Genomic DNA, 12,184 nt, shown 5'->3' with positions numbered 1-12,184 from the left:
TTTTGATGACTTTACTATTATTCTAAAATGTGAAAAAAATTATATAAAGAATGAGTGTTTCAAAACTTTTGACCGGTAGTGTATATATATATATATATATATATATAAATTTTGAAATTCTGGTCTGGCTGACCCCTAATAAACTGGCAACCTGGTGTTTTCTGGCAACCTTTATAGCTATTCATCATCAGACTAAATGTGTACAAATTTAATTGTAAACACAGCATTCTCTATAACAGGGGTTTTCAAATTTTATTGCCAAGGACGCCCAAATTTTATGATCCCCTTGCAAGCCTTTTATGATACCCTGTCTGAGTAGGAAACATGATATTATAAATACTTGTCATTGTACTAAGCCAAAAAAGAAAATATTAAAGTATAAAAATTAAATAAAATATAACGATAAATGTAATCATTTTTTAATTCTTATTAAGTTGACATTAATCTTTCTTATGCTGGAGTAATGTAAGATGTATAAACTCGAAGAGAATGATTTTCAATTCAATTACATTTAAAAAAATAATATTTTATTTTTAAATATTTATATTTATTGTGAAAAAAGCAGCTTTACAGAGAATAGTTTATTACAACCCTTATTTCTTACAAATAAGATTTTTCTTTTTTCATAAAATATGAAATTATATGCAAATGTATTTTTATTTCTGTTTTTATTTCTTACTATGGCTGTCAATACAATCATGATTAATCTAATGATTTCAGAATTATAAAAAAAATAAAAAAATAAATATTTTTCCGGTGGATCCCCTAGCACCTCCTTGTGCCCCTGGGGGTCCAAGGACCCCAGTCTGAAAACTCCTGCTCTATGATAGCTTAATTATGATCAATACCAATTAGCTTCTTTTAGCTATGATTTCATGTGTGCCCATCTCGTAAATGCAATCATTCCAACATGACTTGAAGACAGCACTAGAATTTGTAGCAGTCAAAAACAGTAACATGGTCAGATGACACATTTCTTACTAATTGATAGGTTTTGTCATTTTTTTAAATAGCTTTGTTAAATAAACAGATATTCCAACATAATATGTAGCCTTATATCAAGCACTTTCAAGGGATAGTTAACCCATAAATTAAAATTCTGACACCATTTTCATCATGTTGTTCCAAACCCATATTACCCATATTTTTTTATCTTCCGTTGAACACAAAAGTACATTTTAAGCAAAATGTTAGCATCAGTCACCATTCGCTTGCATTGTATGAAAAAAGATGCAATGAAAGTGAATGGTTACAGAATAACATTCTGCCTATAATCTACTTTTGTGTTCCACAGAATAAAGAAAGGCATTCAGGTTTGGAACTACATGAGGGTGAGTAAATGTGACAGAGTTTTCTTTTTTGGTCAAACAACCTCTTTAAATTAGACTTTAGAGAGAACCATGTCTCTCTGCTGACAGACAGAACTAATTAACTTAAGTACTGCTCAGAGACATAAATCCATTTCCTCAGACACAGCAGTGCTGCATGGGCCTTCCATTACTAATGTCTGATTCCAATACAGTGGAGATAAATGCTATTACTCTACATCTACATTTTATATTTTGCTGAAAACTGTATACAGTCTTATTACAGGGATATTTATTTCCCCCTACGATGAAAATTCTTTCATGATTAAATCAATGGAACACAAAGGAGATGTGTAGCAGAATATCTGTGCTGCTCTCTTTCATACAATGAAAGCAGATGGGGACCAGATGCTGTCAAACATCACCATTCGCTTTCATTGTATGGAGAAAAAAAAAAAACAACTGGGACATTCTGCTATTAATAATTCCCTTTGTCTTCCATGAAAAAAGAAAGTCATAAGGGTTTCATAAGACATGAGGGTGAGTAAATGATGACTTCATTTTTGGATGAACTATCGCTCTAATATCTGTTCTTCAGAAGGGAAGCATGTTAATGTCTTACTCTTTGAGGGTTGGGAATGTATATTGTGGGCATCTCAAAACCACATTTGTTGAGTCCAGGTCTTCTGCACAACTCTTGGACGATCTGCATCATCACTCGCTGTGGAAATAAAAATATCACCGGGTTTGAGACTAACAGACAGAAGACTTTTGACCTTTAGATGTGCTAATGATAAATAGTGACAAAGAAGTTCCTGGTGGATTAGATCTGAAATGGCTTTCTTTCTTTCTTTCTTTTTTTAAATCATTATGGCAAGATTAAAGTCTCATATTAAAGTCAACATGTAATCAAAACTGACTCTACGTATTTACTTTCATATTACCTGTTACTGGTTTATTGTACATAAATCATCAGTGCACGTTATTCCAAAGAAAAAAAAAAATTGTTTTCATATTCTTTGAGTTAAATGTACTATGCTTTGCCTGTGAAAAAAAATTATATTTCTCGGCTGATGTCACCAAGTCCACTTACTGTATTTTTCAACCCCTCTCCTCCAACAATCTGTCATATAGAGACCACTTTTCACGATCCAATCAATTCCTGATTAATACAGTCAAGTCCCATCCTACATTTATTTCTCAAATAGGTCAGATTACTGAAGTAAAATGGGTTGCAAATATAATTTCATGTTGACTTAAAAGGAAGTAAAGAGAGACTGTATACAAATATACACTACCGGTCAAAAGTTCAGTCAAGAAACACTTGACTGAAATGTTTCTCATGATCTTAAAAATCTTTTGATCTGAAGGCGTATGCTTAAATGTTTGAAATTAGTTTTGTAGACAAAAATATAATTGTGCCACCATATTCATTTATTTCATTATAAAACTAAAATTTAATTGGAAAATAAAAAAGGATTTGAAATTGATGACTTGGACCAAATAATAAAGAAAAGCAGCCAATAAGTGCCCAACATAGATGGGAACTCCTTCAATACTGTTTAAAAAGCATCCCAGGGTGATACCTCAAGAAGTTGTTTGAGAAAATGTCAAGAGTACATGTCTGCAAAATCTAGGCAAAGGGTGACTACTTTGAAGATGCTAAAATATAACACAGTTTTGATTTATTTTGGATTTTATTTAGTCACAACATAATTCCCATAGTTCCATTTATGTTATTCCATAGTTTTAATAACTTTACTATTATTCTAAAATGTGAAAAAAAAAATATATATATATAATAAAGAAAGAGTAAATGTTTCAAAACTTTTGACTGGTAGTGTACACACACACACACACACACACACACTTGCACCTGTCTGTCTGTTTCTCGTCCAGCCTCGTCAGCTTTGCTCAGATAAAAGCGCAGTTTGTCTCCACACTTCTCACTTAGCTTCTCAACAATGCTCAACGTCCGTTTGCACAACGCCTGCCCCATTGGATCAAAAAATACAAAGATCAAGTCTGCCTGCTCACCTGACAATGAAATGAAAGACAAAAACAGAAAACTTACTTTTTTTTAATTAAAATTTCAGTGTTATGTGAGTTATGTACAATTTTATCGATTGCATAAAACAAGTTAACTTCTAATGTAATTTAACTGTGGGCCTTCAACATAAAACAAACATTCATATTTTTTTTTCTCCATTTTGTCTCCATTTTGTCTCATTAGCTTTATGTTCTCAAACTTGTCCTTTAAATTGATAGTTAACCCAAAAATGAAAATTCTCTCATCATTTACTCTTTCTGACTTTCTTTCTTCTGCTGAACACAAATGAAGATTTTTAGAAAAATGTCTCAGCTTTGTAGGTCCATACAATGCAAGTGAATGATGACCAGAACTTTGAATCTCCAAAAAGCATTTAAGGCAGCATAAAATTAATTAATATGACTCCAGTGGTTAAATCCATACGTTCAGAAGCTATATATATATGAAACAGATCAATATTTATGTCCTTTTTTTAACCATAAATCTCCAATTTCACTTTCAAATTCTTCTTTTGTTTTAGGTGATTCGCATTCTTATCGTCACCTACTGGGCAAGGAGGTGAATTTATAGTAAAAAAGGACTTAAATATTGATCTGTTTCTCACCCACATCTACCATATCAAGACATGGATTTAACCACTGGAGTAGTTTGGAATACTGTTATGCTGCCTTTATGTGCTTTTTGGACCTTCAAATTTCTGGCCATCATTCACTTGCATTGTATGGACCAACAGAGCTGAAATTTTCTTCTAAAAATCTTCATTTGTGTTCAGCAGAAGAAAGAAAGTCATACACATCTGGGATGGCTTGAGGGTGAGCAAATGATAGGAGAATTTTCATTTTTGGGTGAATTATCCCTTTAAAGCTCTTTAGTGACCCAGGACCTCATTCCACCCCCTGTACCTCGTAGATTTTTTGGAGTTATGCCCACAGGCAAATTGCAAATACTTGCTTCCTTCTACTCTGACAATGTTCCCCAACTCTGAGGATTGGACAATGCTCCATGCCACACAATCAGGTCAATCAAGGTGTGGATGGAGGAGCACCGTATCAAGACCCTGTCATGGCCAGCCCAATCTCCAGACCTGAACCCCATTGAAAACATCTGGAATGTGATCAAGAGGAAGATGGATGGCCACAAGCCATCAAACAAAGCCGAGCTGCTTGAATTTTTGCGCCAGGAGTGGCATAAAGTCACCCAACAGCAATGTGAAAGACTGGTAGAGAGCATGGCAAGACACATGAAAGCTGTGATTGAAAATCAGGGTTAGTCCACCAAATATTGATTTCTCAACTTTTCAAGTTAAAACATAAGTATTGTGTCGTTTAAAAATGAATATGAACTTGTTTTCTTTGCATTATTCTGGGTCTGAAAACACTGCATCTTTTTGTTATTTTCACCAGTTGTCATTTTCTGCAAATAAATGCCCTAAATGACAATATTTTTATTTAGAGTTTGGGAGAAATGCTGACAGGAATATATAGAATAAAACAAAAAAATTCATTTTACTCAAACACATAAACCTATAAATAGTAAATCCAGAGAAACTGATAATTTTGCAGAGGTCTCTTAATTTTTTCCAGAGCTGTATATAAGTTTACTATCACAGGATATACTGTATATCTCTTTATTTATTACAAAACAAATGACTAATATATCCCCATGATTTTCTGTGTGGCAATGGTGAATTATCAGTATTCCATTTGTGTGTACACATACATGCTATTTCTTACTCAAGGTGGCGCTTATGTGTCAGTGTTTGACTTGATTTACATTTGACACCGCTTTTTGACAAAGAAGCAATGTGAAAGTAAACTATAGCAAGTACAAAACATGAACAGTATGATATTACTATTGTCATTTGGGTGTACTACTGAAATTAGATAAGTTGTGCGTCTATTTAGACTAAAAAAAAAAAAAAAAGCCTGAGAAAATACATGTGTGTAGCTGATGTGTACATTATGTGTTATGTGTAGCAATGTGTGTTTGACAGCCAGTCCTGTCTCACGAAATTTCAGTAATGAATCCTGCTTTGTTGCATCATCTCTTTGATATATGAAAAATAAAACATCAAAATATATCAGAATATATTCTATTCTATTATTTTATAATTGTCTTGAAAATGTTTAGAAAATTTGACACTATCTGAGCATTTTGTAGATCAATTTATGATAGATATACGTGCCGCGTCTCTAAAGAACCGAGTATGTAATAATGTTTGGCAAAACACCCATGCATTTAATGGTTAAAGGAGTAAAACTGCCCAGCGAATCAATTTGTATAGATTTTAAAATCAGAAACTGATGATAAATTTATACAAAAGACAAATAATCAGAAGTAAAACCGTACAAAATTTACCAAAAGAGGTGATGGCATTGTTGACATCAAAAGGGTACACCATATCTCCATCCACCAACCCTGGAGTGTCCACAAACGTCACCAGACTGAATTTCTTCTGTTTGGAGGTGGAAATCTCAGCACTCAGGTAATCCGTGACACCTACAATACACAACTGCAGGCATTGCTGTCGAAAATCATCCTTTATCCAAACTTATTTCATGGCTCTCTGAAGCACTTGATTCTGATATGGAGTGGTGGCGTAGTGTACTAAAGCACTGAACCAGTAAGCAGAAGGTTGTTGGTTCGATCCCCACAGCTACCACCATTGTGTCCTTGAGCAAGGCACTTAACTCTAGGTTGCTCCAGGGGGATTGTCCCTGTAATAAGTGCACTGTAAGTCGCTTTGGATAAAAGCGTCTGCCAAATGCATAAATGTAAATGTGATTGATTAATTTTGTAATTCTGTGGTCAAATATTTTCATATAATGACTAGACTGTAATTGACTGTTGTCCCATTTGGATTATCTTCATAGCTGTGCTAGTTTCATGTCTCTCATATCACTCTACGTCTTCTTTTTTTTCTCACATAATGAACATAATTTCAAATTTCATGTCCATTTATTTATTTAAGTGGTAAATAGATGTGTAATAAGTATGATAATGTACAGTCAGTTTTCAGGGTGATACAAGACACCTCCTTCTTTGCGATAATGACCGGCTGACTGTACATTAGCCTATAAGTAATCAATACAAACTAGAGATAGACCGATAATCGGTTTGACCGATAGCTTTAACCAATATTTACACTTATTGGTTCTTTAATATCGGGGTTACCGATAAAGTTCGACACAAAAGACTGTATCTTTTAAATATTAATTAAATGAGGGGCTTTGGACAAGTGTATATTCCAACTAAAACTAGTTAAATTAATTATTTTTAGATAACAAATGTTCATTTTGTAAAGCACGCTGTTCAACTTTAGAGGTTAGTGATAAATGATTAAGTTGTTATTGTACCTAAAAACTAAAAAATAAAAAGATTTAAAAATCTGTAATACATATTGGTTATCAGACACTTAAAACACAAAAATAATCAGTATCGGATTGGTCATTAAAAACCATGTCTATCTCTAATAAAAACATACAGGTACATATTTAAAAAATAAATTACTTCCAATAAATAAAACATCTAAAAATAAAAAGTAATGTGTCCTTAAACCAGATGATGATACTACTGTACCATGTTAAAGTACTTGAACGTGATAATATTTTTGTGATTGGCTCTTCGCATTGAATCATCCTGTGTTTTTGCTGACCACACCCCCCTCTGGTTTGTTGTTATGGTTACCCACAACAGCTCTTCAACTGGCAGCTTTAAGGCAGACCCACATAAAGCTAGCCAGTGAAGAACGACTGTGAAGTAACGCCAGCCAATACCCAGAGATTAAAATCACGTGTCAAAGTCAATACTTAGTACTTGAGACTATCCCTCTAGTATTCTTTGACGACAATGCGAAATCACTTCCATGATGTTACGGTGTTGTGCGTGGTTACCAGGGTGTTGCTATGCGGTTGCGCAAGTGTTCATGTTGCTATGTGGTTGCTAGGGTTGTTTGCTTACCGATCCCAATTCAAAAGAGCCCTCCCCTATGATAAATTTCTATGATAATCTGGTCCCTATAAAAGGTTATTGGTTCCTCCTTCAATGTAAGTCTATGGATTTTTCTTGTCTGCCAGGCAAAAATCGTTTTGATTGAAGCTGCTCAGTCACTTTGGGGTGTCATTCATGTCCATAGCACATATTGTGTTGGATGAATTACACAACAAAGTATGATACTTAAGGTTTAGGGGTTTGTTCAAATCCCTAACCTTAAGTATGATCAATAACAAAAGTAATCAATGACTTATAATTTCTTCATAAAACTACCGAGATGTCTTCTTGCTTCTCGCCAAATGTTTCTGCTCTGTTCTCAACACATCTACGGCACACAATGAAGTTCTTTCAGATAGTGACTGCAGGTGTGCCCAAATTCCACACAAACCGCTCTTGTTCTTTCTCATTAACATTCACCAAAGGTGCACCAACACACCCTCAAATTTGAACATCCATCTCTCTATCTTTCTTTCTGTCTTTCACAAACTCTCTCTTTCGCAGTCCATGAAAATACTAAAATTCCATGGTAAGATCTACCAGGGATTCCAAGAGGAAAATGTAATTGCTCAAAGGTTGCTCTTTCATAGCTCAGGAGACATTAAGACCACATAAAATCTAGATTGGAGTTTTGTTGCTTTTAGTCCATGTCTTTTTTAATTGAGGCCAAAATTGACTTTAAGCAAATATATGCATTTCATGAGGTCTTTATTTGAGTTCTCCTTCTGAGAATATGAGAAATAAAAATGGACACAAATAAGATAAATCACATAAAGTGTAAGAGTATGGAGCAATAAAATGAATATGAGGAGACACATGTGAAAAACTAAAATAAAAGTCTCCATTTGCTCTCAATTTATTCTCATTTATGAAGTGAGATATTAAAGAGATCTCATTTGTGATTATCCTTTCCTGTCGGTATTCAACAAGAGAAATCACCACCATATCCCCATCAGAGTATGTGAGTGGAGTGGAGAGGCAACAATTTTCCCTCTAATGCTCAAAGCATTCTTTAATCACTCCGCTCCAGCTCCACTCTGGGTTGTCCATTTCCCGCTCCTTCGCTCGCTCCGTGCTCCTGGATTAGAGAAACCCCGCTCTGTGTTCGCTCCATGGCAAAATTAGCGCTTAACTACCTCTCCACTGTAAAGTTATTTCAATATGCTTTTAAATATCACAACCTTCCATGCAGAAGATGTATTATATGAAAAATAAATACACAATACTAGAAGAAAAGCTACAATGTGCTTTATTGGAACACTAACATTAGCCCAAATAATTTTTATAGCTTACTTTTGAAACATGTCAGCAGCTTTCTCTGGGTTTGATCAATTAAATACATTTCTAGATGAAAAAAAACAAAAAAACATTACATTAAAAATATAAATTACCAAACGAAAAATAAAATACAAAAAATAGGCCTATGCATTATTGCCTATTATTTTCTATTATTGCATTTCTTTTAATTAACCTTGCCCTATAATTCTGTGAACGAACATTTTACATTCTCAGAATGTTCTACACTTTCTATATATTTAGATAAGACTATCAAAACTATATGTCTATTGTAGAGTTCACTTTTAGAAATACTAGCTTTTGAAATTTTTAAAGATTTTAAATTTACCTCTCTCTGTTTGAGTTTGCTGAGCTTTTTCATCTGCAAATGTGTAATGCATAGATTAGCCTACGCAATATTAACATATTGATTAGTTCATTTGGTGTTTTAGGTCGTTAAAAGTTCAGTTCTATTTAATGCGGGACATAATAGCCTACAGTTAAGATTGCGATGCATTATGATTATTCAAAATATTTAATCGGGTTTATATATATATATATATATATATATATATATATAGTATATATGTATTACTGACCTTTAAATTTTCTCTCCACATGTGAACGGATTATCATTGTGTTTTCTGGACAGGTCTTTGGATTTCACAACAAACCTTTGATCGCAGCAATCACCTCCCACTCATATTCTCCTTCGCCGTCCTGCCATTAATATTCAATATACGCCAGTTGATTTAGGAATAAAGAGATGAGACACAAGCATGTAGTTAAGTCAAGCTTTACCACAAGCTTAACTCAATAATAGGGAGCGTGAACACAGAAAGCAAAAGTAAACTTCGTGCTGGAGGTTGAATATTACCAAGTGCCGCTAGATTTTAAATTTGTATTCTTTTTTTATTTATTTTTTTATCACATTCTTTCTGGTTATATCAGAAATTCCATCTTTCCTTCATGCCAATAGTGTTTAACACTGCTTAACACGTGGTGAATTATTGCATTAAGGTCTGTTAACAGGTGTTGTGCCCTTGATGGAGCATTAGTGGAGCGCTCTTGGAGCGAGAGAAAACAATGACGCTCCGATTTTGTAAAAACCTGCTCCTCGCTCCAGGCAAAATCATGCTGCTCTGCTTCCACTCCGTTCCGCTCACATACTCCGATCCCCATAGAAAGATTCAGATATAGTTAGTTATGTTACACAAGCACAATATAGAAAACCAGACTGAACATCTGATGTAGTCATCTGTATGTAATATCTTAATAATCACTAAGGGATTTTTGAGCCTGTAACTGGAGAGATGCGTCTCGACTTGCTGGCATTGTTGCTGATACATGGAAGAAGGCCGAAGAGGAGATAAACCACTGGGGAGAAGTCAAAGGTCAAGAAAGTGCTGTGTCATCTTCAATCTGCAGCACTGCGGAGAGACCCGAGTCATGACGGTATTGGGTCAAATTTACTGAGACTAGAGGAACCAGCCAAAACCACACCCAAACAATGCACCAATCACAAATCTCATGATCAGATACCGCAGGAAAGAAATGGGATTAAAACTAACGCTTTTGAGGTCATACCGTCGTACGTTATTTTAGAATGGAGCATCACCTGTTTCCCAAACTATCACGCAGATCGCTCGTTATTTCTTCTTTGTATAATTTCTTCGATACGGGAGCTGTCAGGTCCAAAGTTGCTGAACTAAGGCCGAAACTTTCGCCAATATGTCCAGGAGTTTGTTTTCTCAACACTAAAATATTGCGGAAACACTGACAAACATGGAAATTATTTGTAATCTTATCAAGGCGCCAACATGTATTAAATATTATTGAATTTAATAAAATAAGTAATTATGGCTTTGGTGCAGGGTTTCAGATGTAGTCTAGGCCTACAGTATCTGTCAAATTTACAGCTGTCATGGTGCATGTGCGGAGACTGTTTTGAATGTGGGTTTTTTTTAAACTCTATTGTTATCTTCGGAAAAAGCATACAATGCACTGATGTATTATTCCAAGGATCAAAATACATCAATACAATTTATTAAATGTCATTTTGTCTCTTATAATCTGTAAAGGTGCGAGAAAGATAGTTGCACATAATGAACTTATGAGTGATCCAAGGCTCTTGTTTACGAACCTTTATGTGCTATGCTATTGAGATACTGTAATCATGCTTTTGGGCAACGCACCTACTACTAGCGTTTTACTTCGGTAAACTCAGCTGTGGTTTGTTTTTATCCATTTTTATGTCTATTTTTACTTATTTATTTATTTATTTATAATTATTTAGAGGTATGCTTTTACATTTATGTCTATACCCCCACAGCGGAGTTCAATCAGATAGATTACAGAGTGCTTTGAGGAGGGAGGGGAAATCCACTCCACTCATACTCTAATTCTGTTCTCTCTGTGTTTGTAGCCAGAGTCGGAAACACTCTGTGCTCCATATGGTTTTCTCAAAAGTACCCAGGGCAATAACAAGAAATTCTGGGACCCTGATTGTAGGGCCCCTAATCCTTTAAAAAAATACAATTTCGAAATTGTTGTGGGCCAACCTGGACCTGTTGACCCTTAGAATCATTACCATCTTTCACCTCACTAGCTATGGCCCTGGAACTACCTTTAATTTTTCTTTCCAGAATGGTAACACAAATGGTAAACCAATATATCGGTTTTACAGATTAATCTGTGCCAATAGTTGCTTTTTGGGACTATTTGTTATCAGTTGCAGATAGTGTTTTTTTTTATTTGTAATTAACAATCACATTGGGATTTTCTGTTTCTAAATCTTTCATCATTGACAATATACATCCATATATATATCCTCACTTCAATGCATATCTTGTTATTTTGATTAGATAATCAAGAGTTCTAAATTGAAGCGAGGGCATGCAAAGAAAAGTGAGACTATACGTAAACGTCCACCGTCAGCACATACATCGTGTCTCCAACTTCATATCGTGTGAATAATAATAACCCTTATTCCTCATTAAACCTCATCTGGTTAAATATATTTACAAAACCCTTCATCTGGTAAACATATAGGCTATTAAAAGCTTATTTTGTTAAATATTCACTTATAGAGCATTGTAATGTAACCAAGTCTCTGTCATTTTCAAAAAAGAGTCCCTTGTGTGTTTTGTGCTTGTTTATAGTTAAAAGTCCCACACCAAATCTTAAAGGAATAGTTCACCCAAAAATTTCTCTCATTATTCACTTACTCTGATGCCATCCCAGATGTGTATGACTGCCTTTCTTCAGCAGAACACAAATGAAGATTTTTAGAAGAAGATAGAGCTCTGTCAGGTCCTTATAATAGAGGTACATGGGTGCCAGCACTTTGACTCTCCAAAAGTCACATTTAGGCTGCATAAAAGTAATCCACATGACTCCAGTTGATCGATGAATGTCTTCTAAAGCTAATCGATACATTTGTGTAAAAAAATAAATCGATAATTAAAACGTTATTAACTTTTAAAAAACGCTTCCTGCCAGAAGCTGATGCATTACGTAGCTGTCGCGTGATATAAGCGCGTCGGCTAGTTCACACGAGAAT

General features: G+C 34.6%; 1 protein-coding gene across 2 annotated transcripts in view; it reads right to left on the bottom strand.

Annotated features, from left to right (window-relative positions):
- The window catches only part of LOC127430419 (uncharacterized), a 34,536-nt gene that overhangs the window by 10,171 nt on the left and 12,181 nt on the right, over positions 1-12,184 (bottom strand). For both annotated transcript variants that reach the window (XR_007895446.1, XM_051680176.1), the window contains exons 5-7: positions 5,716-5,856; positions 3,184-3,344; positions 1,930-2,028 (exon numbers count right to left, since the gene is read on the bottom strand). Coding sequence is in view for 1 of the 2 variants with exons in the window: in XM_051680176.1 (XP_051536136.1) it covers positions 1,930-2,028; positions 3,184-3,344; positions 5,716-5,856 (401 nt within the window). In the remaining variant the exon portion in view is untranslated. The remainder of the gene's footprint in view (positions 1-1,929; positions 2,029-3,183; positions 3,345-5,715; positions 5,857-12,184) is intronic.

This window comes from Myxocyprinus asiaticus, chromosome 3 (genome assembly GCF_019703515.2).
Source record: "Myxocyprinus asiaticus isolate MX2 ecotype Aquarium Trade chromosome 3, UBuf_Myxa_2, whole genome shotgun sequence".
NCBI lineage: Eukaryota > Metazoa > Chordata > Actinopteri > Cypriniformes > Catostomidae > Myxocyprinus > Myxocyprinus asiaticus.
The sequence above is the reverse complement of the archived record's forward strand: the minus strand, read 5'-3'. Positions and strand labels throughout refer to the sequence as shown.